This window comes from Phoxinus phoxinus (assembly GCF_949152265.1).
Source record: "Phoxinus phoxinus genome assembly, chromosome: 17".
Classification (NCBI taxonomy): domain Eukaryota; kingdom Metazoa; phylum Chordata; class Actinopteri; order Cypriniformes; family Leuciscidae; genus Phoxinus; species Phoxinus phoxinus.
In genome coordinates this window covers 11,886,878-11,914,009 of record NC_136892.1, presented here as the reverse complement: position 1 = coordinate 11,914,009, position 27,132 = coordinate 11,886,878, and the positions used below count along the sequence as shown (strand labels likewise).

Genomic DNA, 27,132 nt, shown 5'->3' with positions numbered 1-27,132 from the left:
CGTCGCGTTTAGGTGATTTTTTTTACTGCGTTGCGTTTTAAGGGATAGTTCGCCCAAAATTTTTACTTTATTTCACAGTAGCCTACGTGACGTGTATACTTAGCCTACCAGGGGAAGGTTCAGGTCAGGGTTAGTAGGCCTACTACAGGCTATTTGACCACATGTGGTTATTTGGCAGTTATTGCAAACTATATACCACTCAAACCACTCTTACTATAATAAGATAATAAAATAAACATGGGTAACAGAACAGGACTGTAAAATAAAGTGCTACCGAAAATTCTGCCATCATGATCACGTTGTTCCAAACCTGTATGAATTTTTTCTTCGAACTGCTGAACACGAAGGTTATGCTATTTTGAAGAATATCTAGCTATGGGCCCCGTTGACTTAGATCTAAATATCGTCTTTTGTGTTCAGCAGAATAAATAAATTCATAGGCCTTTATGTTTGGAACAACTGAGGGTGATCGAGTAGCCGATGACAGAATTTTCTTTTTTGGGTGAACTCTCTTTAAAAAGAACGCTTGAGGTACGGGCGATATTTTTCTTCTATTAGCGAGCACCTTTTAATTAAACCAAACACAATGAGTACAAATCTATAAAATCTCACAAAAATATAGTTCAGTAGCCATAGCCTACAATGTAAAAAAAAAAATCTAAATTATCTAAATTAAACATTCTAAATTAATTAAAAAGCAGATCAGAATGATCCATATTGTTTCATTTGGTTTATTATAACCTGTTCAAAGGCAGGCGTTCTGCGCCATCCTGTTGCGCTCTTGTGAACGCGTCTGTAAACGCCCCCTGTCTTCAGCGTGCAGATGCGTTTGTCATCGCTGCCATGTTCAGTCTAGTGCACTTGTTACGCGGATGTTGAGGAAGTGGTGCTTGTGGCATTTGGATGAGTATCATCATCCGCTCTTGATTCAGTAGCCTACCGTGAGAAAACGAATCCAATGCCGCGCTGCTATGGACGCGATCGGCGTATCGCACACGGATCCGCGCGATGACTATGAGCTGATACACCGCATAGGCAGCGGGACATATGGAGATGTGTTCAAGGTAGGACAAAAGTGTCTAAAAAAACGATTTCCGTAAACATTTCGTGTTCGTCAAATAAGGCTTGTGTTTGTGCCTATATGATGCAAAAATACAATAACCAAAATTTCACAAACCAGATCTTTCTTTCTTTCTTTCTTTCTTTCTCATTACAGCAATGGCTAATATGTCAAGTTACCACAGATTTCCCAGCTAACAAAAATATGTTCTAAGAACGTTTTGCTTACGTTCCCACATTCACATTAAAAAAAATAAGACAAACGTCCAACTAATCACTTCAGGAAAAAAAACGTGCCATGAACAATACATAAAGCATGTTTTTGTGCTAAAGTTTTAAGAATAGTAAGACTAAGACCAGATAACTTTGAACGAACCTTAAGAGAACCTTGCAAAGTTCGGAGAACGTTCCATGTTTGCTGGGTGGGTTAGTTGTATGGCATTTTGGCTAAACTACTGTATGTTAACCATGGTAAAAGGGATGCGTTTTTCAATCATGTCTTGCTACAAAATCTCCCAGCAAGCAATTTTGCATTTAAAAGACGTCTAATAGACGTCCAAACACAATCCTGACGTCTAGTCTAAAACAAAGCAAATTTGTGCTGTCAGTGAAAGTCAGATTTAATAGACGTCTAAACATGGCACAAGAATAGACTTGTCATCAATTATATGTGTCAACGAAATGAAACCAAACACCTTGTAATCACTGTTGACTTTGCTTACATCATGTAATATCACACATCACGCAAGTTATTTTGGCAAAAACGACATGTTACCAAATTCAAGGTTATTTTGGCTAGAAGTGGGTTACTCATGGCCGGTCACCGGTGAAATGACAGCTAGCTGGTCTGTGTTTTGGAACATGCTAACTGATTTGTTGCTGGTCCAAGATGGACTATCTGCAAATTGACTCTTATGTTCCAAAACACTTTCTAGCTGGACAATCTGCTGTTAGTCTCATGAGACAGATACCACATATATTGTGCTTTCGAACTGGAAAATGATAACTGTACTATATTATGCATGTGCATTAAAGGAATAGTTCATCCAAAAATGAAAATTGTGTCATCATTTACTCACCCTCAAGTTGTTCATCAATGAGTTTCTTTCTTCTGCTGAACGCAGAAGAAGATATTTTGAAGAATGTCAGTAACCAAAAAGTTTTTGGACCCCATTGACTTCCATAGTGACTTCCATTTTTCATACTATGGAGGTCAATGGGGTCCAAAAACTGTTTGATTACCAACATTCTTCAAAATATCTTCTTTTGTGTTCAGCAGAAGAAAGAAACTCAGCTTTGGAACAACTTGAAGATGAGTAGCCTAAATTATGACATCATATTAATTTTTGGGTGAACGGTCCCCTTAATGTGTTAAAGTATTAACTACCAATTTCACAGTATGAGTGATGTGTGTGTACTAAGTGTCTGACCATGTTACACACTTTCACACCCCATTGACTTTGGTGTTCAGCAATGTGGCTCTGTAATGTTTTCTATTCTATGCATTGAACTGGTTATGGTGGCATAGTGTGCAACGGAAATAACAGGCAGTGAAAAACATTTTCTTTGTGCATATGAGGAAGCAAATAGTACAAAAATTTGCAAACTCTTTATGCACTTTTTGCCATGCTAAATAGTTCAGTGACCTTGTGCCCCAATTGGGTGGAATTGAGTGTCCATTTATATCGCGCTGCCTGAACAAACATGAATCATGGCCTTGATAACGGAGAAAGTCACATTACAGGATGTGATTGGGTTCAGCAGGAAAGAAAACAGGAAATGAGCGCTGCTACTTTTTTTTTCATCTCTACTTCACCTTTCCAGTGTCTGCTGATCCACTATTGGCTGCTGGTTACCATGGTTACTGGCAGGCAGCTTCATTTTTCTGTCTTGCGTAGACCACACTGGCACATAATGTTCCTTACAAAACGTATGATGGTTTTCAGTGGTGGCAGATGTTTTGACTGGCTGTTGTCGCATTTAGGGATAGTTAAATTCTGCCATCATATACTCACCCTCATGTTGTTTCCGTATGAGTTTCTTTATTCTGCTGAACACAAAAGAAGATATTTTGAAGAATGTTGGTTACCAAACAGTTTTTGGACCCCATTTACTTCCATAGTATATATATTTTTCCTTCTATGGAAGTAAATCGGGTCCATCAGCTGTCTGGTTCTTGTTGTGATGTAGTGAATGAGACAATCACATTTCTTTCATGTTAAAATATTATAAGGCCTTTAAAAGCTGGAACTGATACCCAGTCAAATGTCAAAGAGGTAGTGTGTATTTGTGAACATATTAAAATACTTGTGGTTTTTTGTGCACTGGCTTTTTATGATCCACTGCAACCACAAAAAACTATGTAGAAGCTTGAAAGTGACATGACACAACCGTTGTTTTGGTGGCTTGACACAAGCGACCTTACAAAAGAACTAGGAGGAAATTTGTCTTAAACTGACTGATGCAAAGGTTTGATGACAACATGTCATGCATTGCTTATGTGTAGAAGCACAATGACATTAAACTCATCTGCATAAAGCACCAACTTTGTTTCTTTGTCCTTATAGGCCCGTAACATTAAGACTTCAGTCATCGCCGCTATTAAAGTGGTCAAACTGGACCCTGGTAGGTCATAAACTTTATTTCTCAATAGATCTCCTTTGCATTGAATTGATATAGTGATGTATACTATGGTTTGGCCTTTTCAGTAGATGTGGATGATATGTGAGTGGTCAATCTAATGTAAATAAATGTAACAAAATGATATACATTCTAGGCAATTATTTAGTCAATGGGAAAATGTCCTTTTTCTAAACCCTTCTTTAAACTCATTACTTCTTTAGCAACTGTTGACATTTGCTTTTTTTTCTTCTAATGTAGAAGAAAAGGTTCTATATAGAACCATAAAAGGTTCTATAGGCGCTTCGTATTTGGAACCCCTAAAAGGTTCTACACTCTTAGAAAAAAATGGTTCATTGGGGTTCTATATAGAACCATAGGGTTCTTTACTCAACTCCAAAGAACCTTTTATGCTAAAAAGGTTCTATAATGACAAGAAAGAACCCTTTCTTGGGTTCTGTATAGAACCTTTTAGGGGTTCCAAATATGAAGCGCCTATAGAACCTTTTAAGGTTCTATATAGAACCTTTTCTTCTAAGAGTGTATGGAATTTCTACTATGTTGAAATAGTTTTAAACTATTCACTACAGCATGGATTCCCGAATTTTTTTTCCAACCCAACCCCTCTGACCTAAAATATTTATTTCATATACCCCTTGACTATTTAAAGGGATAGTTCACCCAAAAAATACCTATTAAAAGTAATCTATGGAGCCCCTAGGGGACATGACGTGGTGAAAAAGAATAAGTCAATGCTTTTTGCGTTCCGTAATATAACACAAAACATTTGCGAGAGAACGCAAAATCATTGCCAAATAATCTTTGTGTGGCTAAAAAATCCCTTTAGTGGCTCCGTAGCAATCCATATCCATTACAATGTCCTTATGAACTTTTCAAAGCAGGAAACATTTATGACTATTAGCTCTTCATCAACCCCAGTTTGGGAAACCCTGCACTACAGAAAGGAATCGAAAATACAGTAAAACGTTGTTGCCAGTTCCCTTATCACAGTTACACATTTATTCAGGTCATTGTAGTGTCACTAATACCACTGTGAAAGCATTGTAGAAATGTTATAAAAAGTTTAAACAGTTGACTGTTAAAATAATTTGCCAGATAAAGGTTCTTTGCTATGTCGCACTTAATTTTAAAACACATATTGAACATTTTCGTTCTATTTTTATCCCTTTATGAGCAAGTTTCACCAAAATTCATGTATCATGGAAATCCTGTTCTGTGACGCTTGTCTGAGTGACCTAAAGTTAGGAAAGGTGCGGGGCTTAACAAAGGGTCAATTATAGGATTAGTTCACCCAAAAAATTGTATTCTGTTATTGATTACTCACACTATGTCGTTCCAAACCCGTAAGACTTCCATTCATCTTCAGAACACAAGTGAAGATATTTTTGATGAAATCTGAGAGCTTTCTGTCCCTCCATTGACAGCTACGCAACTACTACTTTCAAGGCCCAGAAAGGTAGTAAAGAAGACATCATTACAGTAATACATATGTGTGTCAATGGAGGGATAGAAAGCTCTCAGATTTCATCAAAAATATCTTCTTTTGTGTTCTGAAGATGAACGAAAGTCTTGCGGGTTTGGAACGACAAGAGGGTGAATAATCAATGACAGAATTTACATTACAAGGTAAATTCTACAAGGACTACAAGGGACTGACCCTTTAAGTCAAGTAAACATCTCAGATATCTTTTAATCGTTACCTACAGTTATTGTGCGACACTTATTATCTTCACATTACATATTACATTGATTCTTTGTTGCTTTTTGTTTTGAGCGTCCGAACTGAAGATCAACACATTAACACACATTTAGAATGTAAAACTGAACAGGATTAGAAAGGCCAGAAGCTGCGACTTTTACTATTTTAATATATCTTTTGAGATCCATGTATTATGGTTGTAAATTAAATTTGAACTGAATTACTCACCGCAGCATCTGAATTTCAGATCAATCTTTTAATCCTGGTAAATCCCCCCCGTTTTTTGGAGGCAGAATGTTGAAAACATGATAGCAAAGCAGAGTCATACAAGATTACAGACAAGTCCTCTTTTTCTTTTTCTGTCAGGTGATGACATCTCAAGCATTCAACATGAGATAACCATGATGAAGGATTGCACTCACAAAAACATTGTCGCCTATTTCGGCAGCTACCTCAGGTTAGTCCCGCAGGAAACGAACAAATAGGAAACTGAAGTAAATCTAACAATGAACTTCTTCATATTCCACAGAAATAACAAGCTATGGATCTGCATGGAATTCTGTGGAGGAGGATCATTGCAGGACATTTACCATGGTACAGTTCAAAGACTGACATCTATCTAATGAATGCATATAACTCCAGTTACTGCATATAGATGTTCTAGGACATTATTAGCGCTGCAAATAGTTTGATAATCGATTAATCTATCAATGATTTTGTATTTTAAATGATTGGATAAAAAAGCTGAAGTGGTAATGTTTAATGGTTTCATAAGCAAGCTTTGCTGTATGTTGTTTCCGTATTTGAATGAAGGCTCATTCCGTCTGCAGTGGTTTCTGTTGTTATTTATATTGCCTGAAAGAGGATTAATGCTCATAATATGGTAATTGTATCAGTCTGAATAAGGCCATTGTGTTTCTGCAGTCACTGGTCCTCTGAAAGAGAGACAGATAGCTTATGTGAGCAGAGAGACGCTTCAGGTGAGCATGCATTCAAGTTTTCATCACTTATGTTCATGTGCACAGTGTATGTTTTTAATGATCTGTCTTGGCATTAGGTTATTTGTGGTTGTCTTCACACTATTGCATTTCACACTATTCTTAACTCTTTTAATCCACTTTTAACCCTGCATCAGACAATGTTTCAAACTTTTAACACTGCAGCAATATTGAAAGCAACGCAAAACATAAATAGCAGAGACATGTTTAAACAATACGGTGCTTGAATTTGGCGGTGAGTTATTTAGCAACAGACAATCAATCTAAACAATAAACTAAACAATGCTAGATATTAATGCGCTTTGTACAGTCACAGAAACTTCCACATGCATGTTTAGTTTCAGCATTTAAAGACATCAAACAGTGATGGCCGTTGCATCAATTAAAGCGATTATGTAGAGACATTTCTAAACCAGTTGCATGCCTATTGAATGCTACACTTGCCCAACCATTGCTATTAACTTATTATTAAATATGTAGGGATATAAATTAATATATATAAATAGGGATATCAAATATGATCTGATTATAATAATCAATAATATTTTTTATACTGTACATTATAATGTTATGATGTCTAAATTGAGCTTTTTACGATGTGTAGCTTTTACTGTTTTATTTTATTTCAACAAAAAAATAGAATATCATTTTTATATCAGCCATTTATTGGTAATTGGTCTTATTTAGGGATGTACCGATATGAACATTTTGGCCGATACCGATAACCTATAACCGATAACCGATAATTCTTTATATTTGAAAGCTGATAACCGATATATTGGCAGATGAATCAGAAGAAAAAAAAAATTCCACTTAAGCTGCACATGTTGCCCTTCTCTTTTTGATGTGATTCCAATCATATTTCAAGCAATTCAAAACCATCATGGTGAACAGTGCGCATCTGAAGTGTCTCAGCTGAAGGAAATAATCCATTATTTATCGGCTTTAATATATAATATATATTTAATATAATATATAATATCTTTAATATATTAATATATAATATATATATTTAATATATCGGCCAATTTCTATTGGGCCGATAGCGATAACAGTAAAAATGAACATATATTGGCCGACACCGATATGGTGGCCGATGTATCATGCATCCCTAGTCTTATTTGTGTCGGGCTTAATATTAAAGTTGCAATGTAACTGAAGTAGGGACAGATATTTCCTCCGAAATGTGACATAAAGCCGCGTAAAACCGATTATCGGAAAAAATGTAGGGCGGGGATGAGGTTGTATCCATCGGTTGTTTATTGGACAGAGAAAGATCTTATTGCGAGCCTACTTGTTGCATGGACCTATTTATTAACAAGAAACATGAAAGTCATATACATATTAAGGGTTATAAGTACATGTTATCAGTCAATGGTATCTGTAATTGTATGATGTATTCTGTTTATTTGGAGAAAATCTAAATAAAGTATCTGATTGCGAGCCTGAGGTCATTGGTAAGAAAGGGGCGGGGTTTAAGCAGACGAAGTCTGTCGTTTCCCCGAAAGAAACATTTTTAGTACAAATTATGAGGTCAGAATAAAAAATAACATGCATGAATGAATAATTCACAATAACATTACAAGAGATACAATAAAATACATTTATAAATTAGATAGGGTGAAATTCTACTAAATGCTACTCTACTCTATTCTACTCAATGCTACTTCAATTTCAAAACATTCCTCTAAATATGCAAATAAAAGTGAAATTTCAACACTTTCTACCCAGGATTAATTACTAATCAGGGTTAAAGGTTAGTAAAAATGAAACTAAGCTCATTTATGCTGTATTTTTCCACAATTGTTTTCTATTTGTTTACAGGGACTGCATCATCTCCATCATGCGGGAAAAATGCATAGAGACATAAAAGTAATTTCACAAATCAATAAGCCATTATTGCCTATGACCATGTTGCCATGCAGTGTGTTTGATAAACGTTAGTAGAGTTCATTATCTGTATATGAGTCTGTCTGTATATCTGTATATCTCTCTATAGCACAATGATGCATGTTAAATGATAGCTTGGGTTTGATAGCGTGGATGTGCTCATTGTGTCATTATTGGTTGCCCACAGGGTGCCAACATTCTTTTGACAGAGCGAGGAGATGTCAAACTAGGTCAGTCTGGGTTTACCCCTGTCTTAGACACACACACACATGCATATATGAACTAATACTCCATAAATCTCTAAAATATGGCCTTTTGTCTCCCCTCTGTCTGTCTAACAGCGGATTTTGGAGTGGCAGCTGAGATCAACGCATCTGTTGCTAAGAGAAAGTCCTTCATCGGGACGCCGTACTGGTGAGTCATCGAGATATGCTACTTTTGTAAACACTTTTTTTTAGTGTTCAAAAGATTGACGTCGGTAAGACCGCATTTGTTTTAGTAAAAGGTACAGTAAAAACAGAAATATTGTGAATTTTTACTGTTTCTACTTTAAAGGGTCAGTAAGCGATTTCTGAGAATCATTGTTGAACACTGTTGATATTTGAAAACAACCCAAACAAACACACCCCTCCCTTCATTGCTTTCCTCCCCCATCATGATTGGACACGCCCCCTACTGCTGATTGGCTACAAGTTTGTTGTGCTGCTCGGTCTGATTCACTTTCAATAATCACTTACTGCACCTTTAATTTTAAAATGTAATTTATTCTTGTGATGGCAAAGCTGAATTTTCAGCATCATTACTCCAGTCTTCAGTCACATGATCATTCAGAAATCATTCTAATTTATGCTGCTCAAGAAACATTGTATACATTTTAATTGACAGTATGTTCACTTACATGTAATAGATAACTACATGGGTTGAGGTTAGGTTTAGGGTTAATGCCTAGTATTACACCGTTATTATAATTACTATAATAAGTTCATAGTATAAACAGGACTGTAAAATAAAATGCTACCGAAACATTTCTTATTTCTATCACAGCTGAAAACAGTCTTGCTGCTTTTTTTTTTTTTTTTGTAAACTGTGATACTTTTTTTTTGTATTTTTAATATTTCAAATAGTAGTCCATTGTTGTCCAATTAAATTTAATTCAGAGAATGGATTCTAGTTTTCACCTTGGATTTATTTATGTATATTATTTAATTCCCTTTTGAGTCAATTTTAAAGCAGTTTGATCACATAATGAGTCATGTTAAAAATCCCATCCTATTGCTTCTGGTTCATTTGTTTTTTGCTTCTTTCATATATCACTTTAATGACTTTCTCTCAGGATGGCCCCAGAGGTTGCGGCAGTGGAAAGGAAAGGGGGTTATAACCAGTTGTGTGATATCTGGGCGGTGGGCATCACAGCTATTGAACTAGCAGAGCTACAACCGCCTATGTTTGACCTACACCCTATGAGGTTTGAACACACACACGCACGCACGCACACACACACACACACACACACACACACACACACACACACACACACAATCCCCAATGTTAACGGTGCGATTTCATCTGTTTTGCTAACTTCAAATCGGTTTACACAGTTTGAGCCAGCCGAACCTTTGACCCCTTTGGCAAACTTGAAACTTGCTATTCCAAAAAACCAACAACAAAAACAGCAATGATTAATAATGTTTTCACCTGATGCTGCAAAATGTTAAATTGTCTAGCAGACAACTCAAAACAAAAAAGATGCAGCTTTTCCAAGCCAACGAGGTGATGATGTCACGTGAATTCGTATGATGTGAATTGGATGAACATGTAAGATTGTAAACATGTAAGAAAATGTAAGATACATTAGTAACTAGTTACTAGTTTATGGTCTGAAATTGCAGCGCTATTTTGGGAATTTGCATAAATAAAAACATTTGTTCGAAATTTTGAAAAGTTATCAAAAGTTGACAATTGAAATAGTAACACGACTGATTACATTTTAAATAGGGTAACTTGTCTGTAATTGATACTAAATCTGTAATTGTACGAATTCACACGAATTAGCCACCAATTCGCCAAAATGTAACATACTTATGAATTGCTACGAGATTGTGTCGAACTTTTCGCAGACTTTGACCTTTGAGTTATTTTGTTATTATGCCCTCAGAGCTCTGATGCTGATGTCCAAGAGCAGTTTTCAGCCTCCCAAACTGAAGGACAAGAACAAATGGTATTTAATAAAAAAGTATCATCTCATCTTTGCATTTCATTCAGTTTGCGAAATCAGTTTATTTTGCATAATTAGGTCCACAGAATTAAACAACTTTATCAAAATGGCACTCACGAAGAACCCTCGGAAAAGGCCGACTGCAGAAAAGCTCCTACAGGTACTTGTTAACCAAAACTATGCTGAAAAATCATCTTTATTTTGTATTAGGGCCTCCTGATACTGGCTTTATTACTTAGAATGACCCTTTTTTTTTACTTTTTCAGCATGCTTTTGTAACGCAGCTCCTCACACGTAACCTGGTTATAGAGCTGCTGGACACAGTCAATAACCCTGATCTTCAACAGACACACACTATGGATGAGAGCGACCTGGAGGTGAATGGAGGGCAATAAATTATATTTTCCTTTAAAATGGGGAAACAGTTTGTTTCAGATCTTTTTAGATTAAAGCTGAAGTATGCAGTGTTTTCTCCAATCCTAGTGAAATATAAGTGATCCATTACTGAAATGTGTAAACACTGTGACTGTCGTGCTTATCAAGCTGCGTTTGCTCGAACAGTCAAACAGGGTCAATGACATAATGCTCAGTTTGTCCAGATCTATTAATTCAAAAATACATAAAAAAAATAATTCATACATTAAATGACTTGAAAGCGCTTTTGAAATTACTTTTGAGGAGCATCAAGTTAGAAATGTCAGGGCGATACAACTATCTTGACATCAAAATGAAGGGAAAAAACCTGTAAAAAGATCACATAAAAAATAAAGAATGAACCCATTTTGTAAAAAATTTAATATTTTAAAAGTTTATATTGTGATGTTAAAATAATTATTATTAAATAGGAAATAATCAAATTAATGTGTAATAATGAGCTCTACACAGGGTTATTATTGTTAACTAAAACTAAAAAAAAAAATTATTTCTTGAAATAAAATAAACATTGACTTACTTTTTTTCTAAATATAAACCTAAACTAGTAAGGCTTCTTTTCTCATTTTCATTTAGTTTAAATTAAAATACTAAAATAATCCAAACTATGGAAGCTTGTTTCCGGCATGGGAAAAAAAAGAAAAGAAAAGATAATTGTGACTTTTATCTCACAATTCTGACTTTTTTCTCATAATTGTAAAAATGTAAAATGACTTCTTTTCTAAGAATTGTGAGACATAAACAACGCAATTGAGAGAGAGAAAAAAGACAGAATTGTGTAAAAAGTTGAAATTACCTTTTTTATTTTTTATTCAGTGGCTGGAACCATTCAAAACTAATAAAACTAAAACTAATTCTTCCAACAACAAGAAAAAAAATTATATATATATTTTAAAAGTAATAAAAATGACAAACAAAATGACTAAAACTTGAATTAAATTTAAAATGAAAACCAGATTAAAATTCAATTAAAATTCTAAACTATAATAGTATATCAATGATACTAAAGTAACACTGATGTGCTACCACAGAAACTGAAAAATCTCGGGACAGCAGCATGTGTCCAAATTTCAATCTTAACCGTTCTATTTCATCGGAAACGATCTGAAAACAGGGCTTTAAGTATAAAATACCGAACTTGTCCTTTAACATTACTTCTCTGTACAGTGCTTGTTTACTGTAAAGTAAAAGGTCTTTATGTGGCTATAGAGTTTGTGTGTCTGTGTGTGTGTTTACAGACTTGCAGTGTCTTACCTGATAAGATTCATTCTCTAGCAAGACTTCCTGTTCAGAGAACTCTGTCTGAGGAGCAATGTGAGTCCTGTTCATACTCTAATACACAGTAAAACAACTAGTTTTACTAGTTAATATGTTATTGCATCCGATTGCAGATAGAACATTTTTCTGTTTACATTCGTTAAAAAAAACACATTTTGAGTATCTAAAAGAGAGGCCTTCACTTTGATTCAATAGTTGATTTTTGTGTAATCTTTCAGTTAATAATCAACCATTTTATAAACTAATGGGGTTATATCATACACTTTAAAATTTTTTTTTGTATATTTATACCTGAGGTCTGCTTATAATATCACAGTTTCTTGTACCAAAAATGTAATTTGGTTTTTCATGAGCATTTTCTGCCCTCTCTCTGACCCTTAGAAGTAAAGGGAAGTTCTTTTAAATCATTTATTTACCCTCGTGTCATTCCAAAACCGTATGACTTTCTGTCTTCTGTCAAACATAAAAGAAGATATTTTGAGAAATGTCTCTGTTTGACATTTACAATTGAAGTAAATGAGCTCCAATGTTGTTTGGTTCCCAACATTCTTTAAAATATCTTCTTTTGTGTTTGGAATGACATGAGGTTAGAGAGTAAATGATGATATAATTTTCATATTTGGGTAAACCATCCCTTTAAAGGGTTAGTTCACCCAAAAATGAAAAAAATTGTCATTATGACAATCCAAACCCGTAAGACTTTCTTTAATCTTACAAACACAAATGAAGATCTTTTTAATTACATTTGAGAGCTTTCTGTATTTCCATTGACAGCTATGCAACTACCACTTTGACGCTTCGAAAAGTTCATCGAGAGATCGTAAAACTAATCCATATGAATTTGGACTAAACTGCTCAATTCGTATGGATTCATTTTACAATCTCTTCATGAACTTTTCGAAGCGACAAAATGGTAGTTGCATGGATTGTCAATGGAGGGACAGAAAGCTCTCCGATTTCATAAAAAAAAATCTTCATTTACGGGTTTGGAAATGTAACAGAATAAAACATTTTGGGTGAACTATCCCTTTAAGTGACCATTTTTGGTATTGTGCCTTTAAGAATCTCACCCACTTCACATGTGAAACGATTAACAGCCCCTACCATGGCATGTAAACATAATCGATCATCAATGTTTCAAAAATGTCATTTTTGGAGCTCATTTTCAGTTGGTCTTTTTTGGACCAAGGAATAAGGTCTCTTTTATTTCAAAAGCTTTGTCTTTATATTACCCCTATAACTTCAAGTTAACTGTAGAGTAATATGACCGTTATGACCTCACCTCACAAGTACTAACCGGCTAATCAGGAGTGAACAAGAATGTGACATTAGTCAGTGAGAGTCATTGTTGTGGTTTGGTAGATTACAGCAAGCCACGGCCACAAGCCAAGGCTAAGTGGACAACAGCAGCTATTGTAACTGAGAAGCCACTCTAGAGCTATGAAAGGACGTATTGTGTGCGCGTGTGTGTTTCCGAGTGTGTCTTTAGGTTCATGTCTGTGTGCATGAATGCATGAGTGAGCATCCAAATCTGCATGTTTAGAAAGTCACGCAGACAATACTATAGAAAGTGGCACGTTCTACTCCTACCACACGGTTGTATGTGAAAGGGGAAGCATGATACAGTTGAATACAGTGATTCTGTTTTGGCTCAAGACCGTCGCTTTTTTCTGTTTTCCAGTTGATCAAGTGAAGTTTGGGCCACCAATGAGAAAGGAGATGGATCCCTGTTCTGATCTGGTGAGATTATACAATTGAATGAAATTGGAATTACTTTGTCCAATGCATCCAAGTAATTTGAACTGTATTTAAAGGGATAGTTCACCTAAAAATGAAAATTCAGTCATCATGATATAGTTTCCCAGCCTGTATAACGGGAACACAAAAGGAGAAGTTTAGAACAATGTCATCTGTCGCTCATTTCCATACAATAAAAAAATGGACGCAAAACACCAAACTTGAAAACATTTATGTTACACGGAAGAAATAAATGACATGAGGGTGTGTGTAAATGATGATACATTTTCATTTTTGGATGAACTTTCCCTTTAAATAAGGCTTCAGTCATATGCAAAAAAGTACTTTACACGCTTTTTGAATTACTGATTGGTTTCTTGTTCTTCATCAGGGGGCGTGTGATGACTGGAGCTCTATCAGTGAGGACAAGGACTCACCGTGGGTTATATATACATATATATGTGTATATTCATCACTCTTACTCGTCTAAAGTAATGGTGATAGTTGTAAATGTTGAGTCTGATGTGCTAACGCATGTAGGTCTTGCAAAAACATTGATTGGCTGAGGGGGTTGACATCTGTCAATCACTGATAAAAGTCTAATGTTATGAATATATTGTTAAATTTAGCTAAGACTTTATCCTTCTCAGAAGCACAAGCTTTAAGAATAGCAAAAAAAATTTTACGTTTTCTTTTGCAGGAGTTTGTTAGAATGTGTGGAAGAGGCCTTGATGGAAAGGTAAACTGACTTGTTATGTCTTGACACAGACAAAACTATAAATCTATAAACTAAAAAAAAAACTATAACTAAAGTATAGAAAACTATAAATCATTATAAAGGTACACTGCAAGAAACATTCTTAATCAGATTTTTGTCTTGTTTGAGTTGTTTCTCAAAAAAAGTGCAAATCTGTGCAAAAAAATAATAATAATAATGTGGAAAAATACAAAATACACATCTTCAAGATACTTTACTGTTACATTTTTTACATATAACTTTTTTTTATTGAAAGAAAACAGAAAGCAGACACAATATTTGATCCAATAAAAGTTTTAAAGAATAAAAAAAATAAAAAAATGAAGTAAAGGTACTTTCTTTCGAAACAAAGAATAGCCAGGTCTATAACCATAATGCCCCCTAGTCTGAGAATTATAATTATTACATTTATTTAATATTTGGTCACCTTATTGTTAATAACTTACAGTTTTGCTTATCAGAGAAATTTCCTTTGATGATGTTTTAAACATCTGTTTATATATTGTATTGGAAAAGAAGACAAAGATGCTAATTAGGTTATTTTTTTGTAGTGTAGAATACTTTTGTTAGCTTAAATTTTGGCACAAAATGTTAAAGTTATTTGGTAAAACAAATAGTCAGTACTGCAATCGGTTGTGTAAAGAAAGTGTTCTGTTTGTCCCCCTAAAGTTAAAATTAAATCTACAACCCTCCAATCTCTTTATTTTAAATAACATAAGAAATATAACTTGCAATCACAATTATGAAAAGTAAAATTTTCCCTTGCTCTTTTGCAGGAGTTTGACTATAAAGAGGGGCTCTTCAGCTGCGGTAGGGAACAAAGAAATAAAAGTAGTATGTAAAAGTCAAATATCTTGTAGAATAACATAACTCGTGTCTGTTTAATCCACAGCACTCACTGGATGAAGAGGATAAATATGGGACTGTGAAGAGAGTGGTCTCTTCTCCCCCACCTGTCAATCAAGATAAATTATCTCCCGCTCTCTGTTCCCTCTCCTCGCCTCTCATTGGCTCCACCCCTCTGAAGAACCCCGCCCCTGACTCTAACCCTGCCATACTCAGCGAATCAGCTTTGCTGATTGGTTCAACGCTGTCTGACCTGTCACTCCTCACAAACTCCCCCCTCTTCACAGACTCCTCCTTCTTCAGTCATTCCAGCAGTCTGGGTTCCCTCTGTTCAACACCAACTGAAGGTGAGATTTCAATTCAAAGAGTATGTACATATGGTCACACTTTGGGGCCGTTCACACAGATTGCATTTTTCCATCCCACTTCGCTACTTTTCCATTATTTTTCTATGGTAACATGCGCTAGAATGGACGTGTTTGACCGCTGCACGCCGTTCTGAAAACGCTAGGTCAGAGGTTACTCTTCCGGCGGAAGCTAGTGATTATAGTTTGTAAAGTTATAAATATGGATATTTGTATTACAAAGTCGCATCGCTTTGCGTCAGAAGGCCTTTTTTAACCCCCTGGAGCCATATGGATTTCTTTTATGATGAATGAATGTGCTTTTTTTGGGCTTCCAAATCTCACTTACCATTCACTCCCATTATAAAGCTTGGAAGAGCCAGTATATATTTTTAATATAACTCTAATTGTGTTTGGATGAAAGAAGAGGGTCACATACACCTAAGGATGGCTTTGAGTGTGAGTAAATTATGGGATAATATTTGGGTGAACTAACCCTTTAAGGCCCCAATATACTAACGGCAAAGTCTTTTTCGTTCTTTTCTTAGGGCTAAAAGGGAATTCGAAATACGTGCGCAGCGATATACTGTTACCGAACATTTAGATTAATATGTAAATACAGTATGTGCTGCGCAATTTTCTTTCAATAACAAAATAAACACATCAACAGCGGTGAGAAAACAGTGGTTAAGTAAGCATCTGATCATAGAAATCTGGATGTGTTTGCACAAGCTCTGCAATTCGGCACTCTAGTCAAGTCACGTCATTTTTATTTATATAGCACTTTATACAAAAGATTGCTTTAAAGCAAGCAGCTTTACCGTATTAACATAAAAGGACAGTCTCAGTGTCTCTTTTGATTAGAATTACAACTTCAGTTTCTACTATAAAATAGCTCTCCAATGTGTTCACGTTTTTACTCATCTGACATCAATGTACTGATCAGAAGAAACACACCGGAGAAGATTTCCACGTCAAAGAAGGCGGAGCCTCAGAACCACACCTACTAGAGCATCACAGTCCCGCCCACAGCTGAGAGAGCTTTGGTGCCGGAAGTAAATTTCCCATTCATTTCTCCCATTGACGTTTTGGAAAAATCCGCATCTAGAGAGTTTTAGAGCATGTCTGAGGATAACCAGCTATGGCTGAACTCATAAGCATACAACATATCATTTCGAGTGAAAAAACTAAAATCCAAAAAAAGTCAAAGGTACAAGACTGTGTACATATTTTCATTTCCGAGCGAAGGAACTACTCATCCCATAAACCACCGCGCCTCACTGAAGTCGACTGAAGCCACAACCGCGAAAGAGCCTTTTGAATAAATCAATAATTTGACACAAAATATGAATTGAAAATGAATTTATTGATTTAAAAACGATTTATATGGCTTCCGCTAAAGAAAACAGTCCGTTCTGTCTCTACGGTTAGAATCCTGCTTCCATGGCAACGCTCTGTTTTTCACGGACCTTCGTGGGGTTTAACCAGACAGTTACACGACTTCCACCAATCAGATGCATCACTGTGGGATTGTTGGATTGTTCAGGATTGTGTAGGGCTGGGCGATAAAACGATAACGATAATTATCGCGATATAATTTTTCTCGATAAAACGATATCAAGAGTTCGATAAATGTTCGATAATGTTTTTGCGCCAAAAGCGGAACGAATCTCATTTGAACCGCGCGCGCCACACGGACCGTTTATCCGCTCGGCTCAAAGTCCAAACGGCAGCGCAGCGCGAGTTCACTAGAGCAGACGCGTTTACTCTGATCGGTCTCGGTCACTAGATCCAGTGAGAAGCGCTTGAATTCAGTGAAGAACACAAATGTCTCAGTGATTTAAACCAGTTTAAAGGCAGATGAAACAGCGCTAACAAACAGCAGAAACACTGTGCACAACGATACAGTCAGAAGCTTCTCCGTCTACACATTCCCATCATTTACCACGGATTTACTGTAACGTTAGCCTAATAATATTAACTGCACCATGAAATGTGGGATATATATATATATATATATATATTGAATTGTATAATATTATTAATGTAGACAATGTATTAAAGGACTAATGGAATATAATTACAGTTTTTAATAATGTATTTAGGCTACTGGTTTTCATAAATACCATAGAACCATAAAGTTAAAATTTTATCTGTGGTTATCATGGTCTAAATGCATGATGCTGGATGACCAATGGTTAATTTAAATAAAACTAAAGAATATTAGATTTTACCAAATAAAAATAATGTTGTTACTTTTTTTTAACAGATGTTACTGTTTTTGTTAATGAACATAAATTGTATATAGTTAAATCTGCATCCTAACTCAAGCTAATACTACTGAAATAAAGATATTTATTTTGTTAAGGAAAAATGACAAATGTTTGAATGTTCTACCTCGGATTTGTGTTTGTCATGATATGTTCTGACAATAAAGCGTAGTTTAAAAACACAACGCTCTGGTTTATACAGCTTTCACTTAGGAGTAAAAATCTGTCTTTAAACTTGAAATAAATAAAGATTTGACATTTATCGATAATTATCGATATCGACTGATATAAAAAAAATATCGTGATATTTTTTTTTGGCCATATCGCCCAGCCCTAGGATTGTGGGTAATGAAGTACTTATCCAAGACATAGCGAATAAAAGGCATTTATCTCAAAACAAGGTTAGTGCCCCATGAACTTTTGGCGTTTATATGAGCATATACAATCACTTAGTATAGCCGTAGCTGGTTTTAAGTCTACCATGTATGGTTACGTTTTTATGGCTTATACCCCAACTGACTATGGAGAAATTGTATTGAATTCTTACTTCCGGCACCGGCTGTGGGCGGGACTGTGATGCTCTATTAAGTAATCGCTACAGACCAATGGTAGTTCGTTCCTTTTCTGGAAAGTTTGCTTTGGCAAGCCAATTGAAATTCCCATAAAAAACTTAGAATGAATGTTATTTTGGCCTAATTTTGTTCTAAATGACGTCACAGTTTCTTCTTCGATTTCACTTGAAGTATATCAGGGTCTTTAATTAAAACCACTCACAACACCTATAGAAACACACTTAAAGGCCCACTGAAGTGCCTTGGTTGGAACGCGCAGCATGATGCGTTGATGTAATTTCCACTGAAACAGGAAGCTAAGGCGGGACATATTGAATGGCACCTCCCCCTTTTCAAATAGCCAATTGTGTTTAGTTTGCCTCACAGACTGCAATGCGTATGCGAATCCGAGCACTGATGATACGTTGGATTCAATAGAGGTGTGAATAAATTCTAGCCATTTCATTCTTAACCAACGTACAGTTGGAAAACGGAATATAACTCGAGCGTTTGAGCAACTGAATTCTCCAACCCATATTGCTCTGTGACGTCTCAACGGTCGCTTTGGCCAGGTGGTATTTATAGCATAGGGGGCAGGACGCTTTAGATTCAACTCACATTGGCAACTGCGTAGCACTCACAGTGTTTGAACCTACAGCCTTTTTGGTTTTCATCCCGGATCTTGAAGCATCAGGCCACGCCGCTCCAGAGAAAATAATATAGTTTATGGAACACAAATAATGCCAGCCTAAAAGCCAAACACTGATGCAGCCGCTGTGTTGAACAGGTTTGACAGCAGAGAGCTCTGTCGCTCCAGACCCAGGAGGACCCAGGAATAATTTCCCCCCGCCTGACCCCCCTCTCTCCCCAGAATGGAGCACTCTCAGGAGGAAACCAGACGACGCAGTAAGTAGATCAAGAGGCTCATAACAAAACGTTAAGAAAATACTACATAGGTCAACTTGATGAAAATCAATATTTCATTGGTCTCTCACACTTCATTCTGTTGTCATTGATTCCAGACAGCCGTTGTCCATGGACTGCCACCTACACCACAAGTACACGTAAGTACAGAGAATCATGCGCTTCTAATTCAATTGCTTGTTTTAATTAGATTCTTATTGCTCTGTAATGAATCATAAATTATCTTCCAGATGGGGGCTTGCTTCTCTAAAGTATTCAACGGCTGTCCATTAAAGACTCACTGTGCTGTTACATGGGTTCTGCCAAAGACCAGAGGTAAGGCCAGAGTTAGCAGTAACTATTTATACATCACAATAGGGAAGAAAAAAACTTATTGTGGAAGTCAATGGCTAGAGTCAACTGTCAGGCCTAATCCTGGCTTAGTCTAAGCCCTGTCTGTGAAACCAAGTCTTAGTACTTAGACTTAAATTCAGGCCGCATTTACACTGCAGGTGTTGATGCCCAATTGATGACTATATCGGATTTTTTGATGACTTTCTTTTAAACGTGACCCACATCCCACATATGCATGTACATGGCGAAACAACCCAAGGTAGACTTACTGACCAGAAAAAGCCTAGGCCAAAAAGGAAGTTAAAATGGTGCGATTTGCAATGGACGCAGATGACATGATAATGCAAGCTTTTGCTTTCCACACCATCTTTAAAGGTCAGCAAAACATTGGGTTGAGCCTTCGTCCTCCATTGCACCATTGAAAAGAGTCATGTGATCGCCGTTGACGTCATTGGCCACCATCGCTTTTTCAACAACGTACGACTCGCATTGACTGGGGAATATCCGATCTGTCCAATTACATGCCAGATGCAAATGCACATATGAATGAAGCCTGAAATCTGAGAATATCGGAATCCGTGTGCTTTTTTCCTGCTTACGCGTTCATGGGTCATATCCACGATCTGTGCCACATGGGAGGAAACAAATCGGAATTGGGTCACTTGAACCATGTAATGTAAATGCGGCCTTATTTATCACGGTTACTTGGGAAGGCAACATATTTAATTTAACGTTTTTTGTTGAATACTTTTATTTGAGCTTCATTTAAATGATCAAAAACATTTTTAATAGATTTACCTAACATTAACAACACTGTTTCAGTCAAGACATACTTGTGGACATACTTGTGAAGGTTTCTGTCTGTTGATATTCACCCATAGATCAATACCTTATGCTGGGTGCTGAGGAGGGCATCTACACCCTCAACCTCAACGAGCTCCATGAGGACAGTATGGAGAAGGTAGATTATCTTTGTTTACTCTGTTAACTTGAAGATGCTTAAAGTGTTTCCAACTTAGAGTAAAAAAAATATTTAAGAAAGAAAAAGCTCAAAATAAGACACAATTGAAACACCAATATAAAGGCACCATTACAAGAACATTACAAAGATACATAATACTATAGTTGCCTTTTTATTTAATTATTTTAATTCTGAGTTGGAAACAAGCTTCCATAATTTACTAGAGCAAATATCCCATGAAAGAGTGTGTAATATTTTGTTTCTTTTCCAGTTGCTTCCTCAGAGGTGCAGTTGGTTGTACGTGATGAACAATGTTCTTATGTCCGTCTCAGGTGTGTCCAGCGTTAATAATATGACCTTATTCAGTCTACTATAAAGATCTGATGTCTTCATGAAATGTCTGACTGGTTCCCTGCTCTCCTCTGTCCACAGGAAAGTCCTCACAGTTGACTTCTCATAGTCTGCCGGCACTTTTTGAGTACCGCCGAAATATGCAGCGTAGACAGGGGCATCTGGCCATTAACGCACACCGCTTGAGCACAAGGATAATCGCAAGGTTTGTCACAGTTCAGGCAATCTATCTGTGATTGCTTAAGACCATATGATGTTCATTCAAGAGGTTACATGAGTTATTATGATGCGCAATTATTGGTCGAAAGAGACACACTGGGTCAAAACTAAAAACCTAAAATGATCATTTTACAGAGGTAAGATTTAAACTTCTTCCTTCCGTTGGTCTGGTCTTACAATAAGATTTAAATAATATAATAACTGTTGAATTGAATGATTTTTTTTTCATAATTATAAAAAAAATATATATATATATATATTTTAGTCAAAATGTGTGTATATATAATATATATATTGTTTAAATTTAGATATTTGTGTGCGTGCGTGTGTGTGTGTGGTGTGCATATTATATATATATATACTGCCATTCAAAAGTGTGAAGTTTTGGGGTCAGTGAAATAAAACTAATTTGTTTTACAAGATGTCTCTTCTGCTCACCCAGGCTGCATTTATTTGAGAAAAAAGACAGTAAAACAGTAATATTGTGAAATATTATCAATCATCCTTGAATATGACCTACCATATGATCCTTGAAATGTTTCTAATGTGCTGATTTGGTGAAACTTTTCTTATTATTATCAATATTGAAAACAGTTGTGCTGCTTAATATTTTTTTGGAAACAATTTTACTCCGTTTTCAAGGTCAAATATTGTGTTACATTATAAATGTCTTTACTGATCAATTTGATGTGTCTTTTTTGAATATTGACTTTTGAACGTGCATATGGTTTCATTTATTTCAAATAAAATGTATATTATTTCAAATAAAATGTATTTTACATTTAAGAAATAAGGATTTTTTTTAGCAAACTTGTATTAAGGATAAAAAGGTTGCCCAATGAACTCCTTACCCCTAACTATTGTCATTGTCCCATTGAGCTAGCCGTTCTCAGATTTCTCAGACTTTATTCATTTAGGCAGTAATTCTCTTCTTCTTTCCTCCAGGAAGTACGCCATGTCAGTAAAGATCCCAGACACCAAGGGCTGTAGAAGATGCAGCGTGGGTGAGGACCAGTGACCTCTGTAGGAGTGTGTGAATCATTCTCTGAGCATTTCATGTACATCTTAATGTTTATTTCTCTGCTTCTAGTACGAAACCCCTACACTGACAGCGTCTTTCTGTGTGCCGCTGTGCCATCTGGTTTAATCCTTCTAATGTGGTACGAACCTCTGCAGAAGTTCATGCAGCTCAAGGTGAGAAATGAGAAATAAGAGCGATGGCTGGCAAAATATAATATAGATAACTATAATATAACTTTCCTGTCTCTGTCTTTCTCTCAGCACGTTGCTCTCGCTCTGCCAGAGTCCCTGCCCATCTTTGAGCTGCTCGTACAGGAAACGGAAGAGCTGCCACAGGTCTGTGTGGGGGTGAGAAACCGTCCCAGCCAAAGAGACACCACTGGACAGATGCATTTTGACATCATCCACCTGGATGACACTCCACAAAGTCTGCCAGGTGTGGATCACACGAAATACTGTGAAGTCACTGTACTGCGTGTTTGTTTAACAACAAAAACTATTTATATAAAGAATCGTTCCAATAAGATACATGACTTACATTGCCACAATGACATTGGTAGTGTGTTTTTATATGTTTGACTGGAGTTATGTGACTTCACAGATGGTGAGTCTCTGGAGGTCAAGCAAGTGATTCAACTCGACAGGGACACGGTTCTCATCGCACTGGAAAGTAATGGCCTCTAACAAATACTTAAATACACACACACACACACACACACACACACAATCTAAATTTAAACTCTGAAATTCCTTATTTATTTCAGTGCAGTGTCTTGCCCCATAGACTTCCATTATTGGTGCATTATTGTCAATATTTATCATCGATACATATCACGATACTGAACTCACGATACGATATTATTGTGATACCCTTAGACGTATAGTAAAAGGTTAACAAAAAAGGTACTGGTGATTAAAATGCTAAATTTGATATTACATTGTGGGTGTAAATGAATAGGCATGGACTTAGTTCTGGTAACCCAACGCACAGGACAATAGTGTCACCAGAATAAAAATATTCTTGTTTCTGAAGCTAAAAAGAAATCATTATTTTAGACGAATATGCTTGCACTCTGTCACTCACTAGATATATTTAAAATAATGTATAGGCCACTTTTTACTGGTAACATGAGACATTTGGCATTATCGGGACCCACAAATATTCCCAGATTGCATTATTATACATTATGTTCAACATTATATATAGCAGTTTAATGTAGTACTGACACTAAAACTCTGAAAACTTGATTTTTTTTCTCACACAGTCATTTTTATTTTGGGTAAACTATACACGATACATATTGTCACTACCCACGATGCATATTGTTGCATTTTTGTATCGCGATATAGATTGTGACACGATATATTGTTACACCCCTACAAACCAATGAACCATATCCATTCTGTTTCAGACACAGTGAAGGTCGTGAATCTGCAGGCATGTCCGAGCCATCAGAAGACCTCTGAGCTCGCTTTTGAGTTTTCCATTCAGACGCTGGGTAAGTCCTGTCAGACTGTAGCCAGCATGTTTACCTCCTTCTGTTGCATCTGGTGCTAATGTGGCTGTCTTTAAAGTTTGCCTGCAGGACAGTGTTCTTGCCTTCTGGAAACATGGTCTAAAAGGAAGGAGTTTACAAACTAATGAGGTAAACCTGACATCTACAACAACAATGATGGATTCACTGATGTATGAGAAAGAAATATGAACTATCATGCTTTTTTTATCTCAGGTTACCCAGGAGATCACAGACAGAAGTCGAGTTTTTCAGGTTTTGGGAACAACTAGGTATGTTTTCACACTGTGGTTGAGCAACATTGTTTGGTAATAGAAAAAAATTATAATAATTTACTAATAATATAATGTTACCACAGGGATATTATCCTGCAAAGTACTCCTACGGAGGATCCGTCTGCCATGAGCAACCTGTACATACTCACGGGGCATGAAAGCACCTACTGATGGGACTGAGACACTGAGAATGTTCAGCAAAAGCTGGAAACACTACAAAGGTCGATGGTTCTCCGCTAAAAGGGACGTGTCATCAGGCCCGAAAAGCTCCAAGAACAGAGGAAGACATGATGGAGTGATGCACACACAGTTCTCCGGAGCCTTTGAGGACCAGACTCGGGAATCGGAGCTGATTTGGAGGCACGAGGTTCAACCATGGGAGAAAGTGACCTTTAGACCTACACTAGGTTTGAAATAACTTGTGGAACAAGCTGTTTATAGGTCACTGACTAAACAAATGAGATGTTCTATTTAATGTTAGACAGTTTGGTGTATTCCTTGTTTTGGGAAAACTCAGTTATAATTTCGACATGTTTTGGTGCTGTGGTTCAGAATCATCTTTCATTTGCCAGTAAATCAGTTGTATTGATAGAATTTTGTAAAACTTGAAAGCCATGGAAAATCCACCAGAACCCCAAATTGTGAAATACATTAAATAAAAGTAACCAACACGGATAAATTGATGAATACTTTATTTACTGTTGTTGTATTCTTGTGACTTGCACTGCAATATATACAGTTTTTGAGTTGCTTCATGTTAGTTCATAGTTCTACATAGTAGTTAGTTGGATAGTTTAACCAAAAATGAAAAATGTGTCATCATTTACTCACCCTCATGTTGTTCCAAACATGTATGAGTTTCTTTCTTCTGTTGAAAACAAAAGAAGATATTTTAAAGGATGTTTGCCATTGACTTCCATAGTAGGAAAACAAAAATGGAAGTCACTGGCTACCGTCAACTGTTTGATTACCAACATTCTTCAAAATATATTTTTTGTGTTAAACAAAAAAATTTCATACAGGTTTGGAACAACATGAGGGTGAGTAAATAATGACAGAAGTTTATTTTTTGATTGAACTATCCCTTTAAGTCCTAGCACTAGTGGGCGCTGTTTCTTTCACGAGTTCTTTATTTTATAACAGTGTCTCGTCTTTTTCTGAGGCACATTTTAAAAACAGGAAGCGATTTATCCAGTCGTCCATCAAGTCTTATCCTCATGTCTGTTTAATAAAGTACTTCTGGTGGGAATGTGCTGTACTTACGACTTACTTAAAACGTGTTATTTATAGATAAAGAGGTAAATATCGCATTCTCGGTATGAGTTTAGAGGTGGCTTGCTTGTCATTTCGCCAGCCGTACGCTACCCTTGTGTTGAATGGCGTGAAAACGATAGAGAGCCGCTGGCGGCCCCTGCTGTCAGAGATGCGGAACTGCACTCTAGCCGTTCACATCGCTCAGAAGGACTGGGAAGACGAGGACTGGAGACTCATCCTCACTGAAAGGCTGGGAATGACAAACCAGCAAACGGAGGAACTTATGATGTCTGGAGACAGGTTTGGACGTGGTGTTATAGCAGGTGAATATTAAATTTTAATTGAAGTAGTACTTTTTAATGCTTTAAGTAAGCTTTCTGTAGGTAATACCCTGGTGGTGTAACCACACCCTAGCAACCACATCATTATTATTTGCATATGCATTAAGTGACTTTGGTGTTTGTGTGTCTATACAAACCATTGTATATGTGCAGGCCTGGTTGACGTTGGGGAGACATGGCGTTGTCCTGAGGATGTTCCCTGTGAAGAGATGAGAGAGCTGGAGACTGCGGCCTGTTTGACTGAACTCAACGTGAAATACCTTACAAGACTCTCAAACCCGCGTTGGCTCAGTGAACCAATGTATTCTAGGGGCCACAAAGATGTGTGGACGGTACACATCCCAGTTCATATACTTCCCTCTGCTGCTTCTCATCCGTGATAGTGAACATTGAAACAAAATTCAGTGTTTGGGTCAGTCCTCCTGTTCGGTGCCTTTTGGACATCATAAAATTTTGTTGGTCAAGCTTGGGTACATAGATTTAACCATTTATTAAACAAAATCAATGAAATGGTATGGAAAAACATCCACCCTGTTAAATGAACAACATTTAAAACACTTATGATACTAATTTATGTGGGCATTGTATAATATTTTTTTTAGACAATTTATGTCCCTTTAAAAACACCAGTTAATAAATGATCAGAAAGAAAAATAAATAAAAATATATATATATATATATATGTTTGAATTATTTACTTTCGCACAGACGCATCATTTTAAATGTTTTAGTTTTTGAACAGATAAAACTGCCTGGAAGACATTTTTGTTTACTTTTTAAGTGTTACATTGATATGCCAATAAAATTTCATGATCACTTAATTATTCATGTTTTTTTGTGTGTGCTATTTTTATGAAATTATTGTAAAAACTGTTTTGCAGGGTGGACAAGTGGTATAAAAAATTTATGGATGGATCATTTTATCTCTCACAACACTTATATTGTATTTTTGTTTGAACTGGATCTTGATTGGAGATACAAAACATTACCAAAGAACTTTAAATACACTTCTTCCCTGGGCACCGCATCCCAGGAATTACCCATTTGTGTCTGTAGAGTCACTCAGATTTGTAATCTATGCAGGTTCTATCTTCAAGGTTGAATATGAAAACATGCATTTGTTACACGTGATCATAGATGCAGTGTTATTTTATAATGAGGTAGTAAGAATAACAAGGCTCTTGGAATATAAAAATAGAACACAAACGTGTAGGTAATAAATTC

At 36.3% G+C, this 27,132-nt stretch overlaps 2 protein-coding genes across 2 annotated transcripts; both read left to right on the top strand.

Annotated features, from left to right (window-relative positions):
* Window positions 1-761: 761 nt before the first annotated feature.
* On the top strand, window positions 762-25,006 carry map4k6 (mitogen-activated protein kinase kinase kinase kinase 6). The gene is made up of 32 exons (XM_079585594.1): window positions 762-1,064; window positions 3,627-3,684; window positions 5,765-5,855; window positions 5,928-5,992; window positions 6,323-6,378; window positions 8,221-8,268; window positions 8,474-8,516; window positions 8,628-8,700; window positions 9,620-9,751; window positions 10,442-10,504; window positions 10,580-10,661; window positions 10,768-10,878; window positions 12,172-12,247; window positions 13,893-13,951; window positions 14,340-14,386; window positions 14,649-14,687; window positions 15,482-15,515; window positions 15,598-15,898; window positions 19,504-19,622; window positions 19,739-19,780; window positions 19,871-19,955; window positions 20,855-20,934; window positions 21,206-21,266; window positions 21,367-21,490; window positions 22,450-22,508; window positions 22,595-22,698; window positions 22,786-22,960; window positions 23,126-23,194; window positions 23,937-24,023; window positions 24,100-24,170; window positions 24,255-24,310; window positions 24,397-25,006. The coding sequence occupies exons 1-32, from the start codon at window positions 972-974 to the stop codon at window positions 24,482-24,484; spliced, it is 2,691 nt and encodes an 896-aa protein (XP_079441720.1). The 5' UTR covers window positions 762-971; the 3' UTR covers window positions 24,485-25,006.
* A 466-nt stretch (window positions 25,007-25,472) lies between these two features.
* On the top strand, window positions 25,473-26,727 carry LOC306984326 (protein EOLA1). The gene is made up of 2 exons (XM_079585596.1): window positions 25,473-25,890; window positions 26,062-26,727. The coding sequence occupies exons 1-2, from the start codon at window positions 25,632-25,634 to the stop codon at window positions 26,286-26,288; spliced, it is 486 nt and encodes a 161-aa protein (XP_079441722.1). The 5' UTR covers window positions 25,473-25,631; the 3' UTR covers window positions 26,289-26,727.
* The last annotated feature ends 405 nt before the right edge of the window (window positions 26,728-27,132 follow it).

Coding starts and splice junctions, on each gene's coding strand:
- map4k6 (XM_079585594.1), top strand. CDS start 972: ATGGACGCGATCGGCGTATCGCACACGGATCCGCGCGATGACTATGAG. Junction 13,952..14,339: donor TGGATCCCTGTTCTGATCTG/GTGAGATTATAC, acceptor GTTCTTCATCAG/GGGGCGTGTGATGACTGGAG. Junction 19,623..19,738: donor GGAGGAAACCAGACGACGCA/GTAAGTAGATCA, acceptor CATTGATTCCAG/ACAGCCGTTGTCCATGGACT.
- LOC306984326 (XM_079585596.1), top strand. CDS start 25,632: ATGAGTTTAGAGGTGGCTTGCTTGTCATTTCGCCAGCCGTACGCTACC. Junction 25,891..26,061: donor TGGACGTGGTGTTATAGCAG/GTGAATATTAAA, acceptor GTATATGTGCAG/GCCTGGTTGACGTTGGGGAG.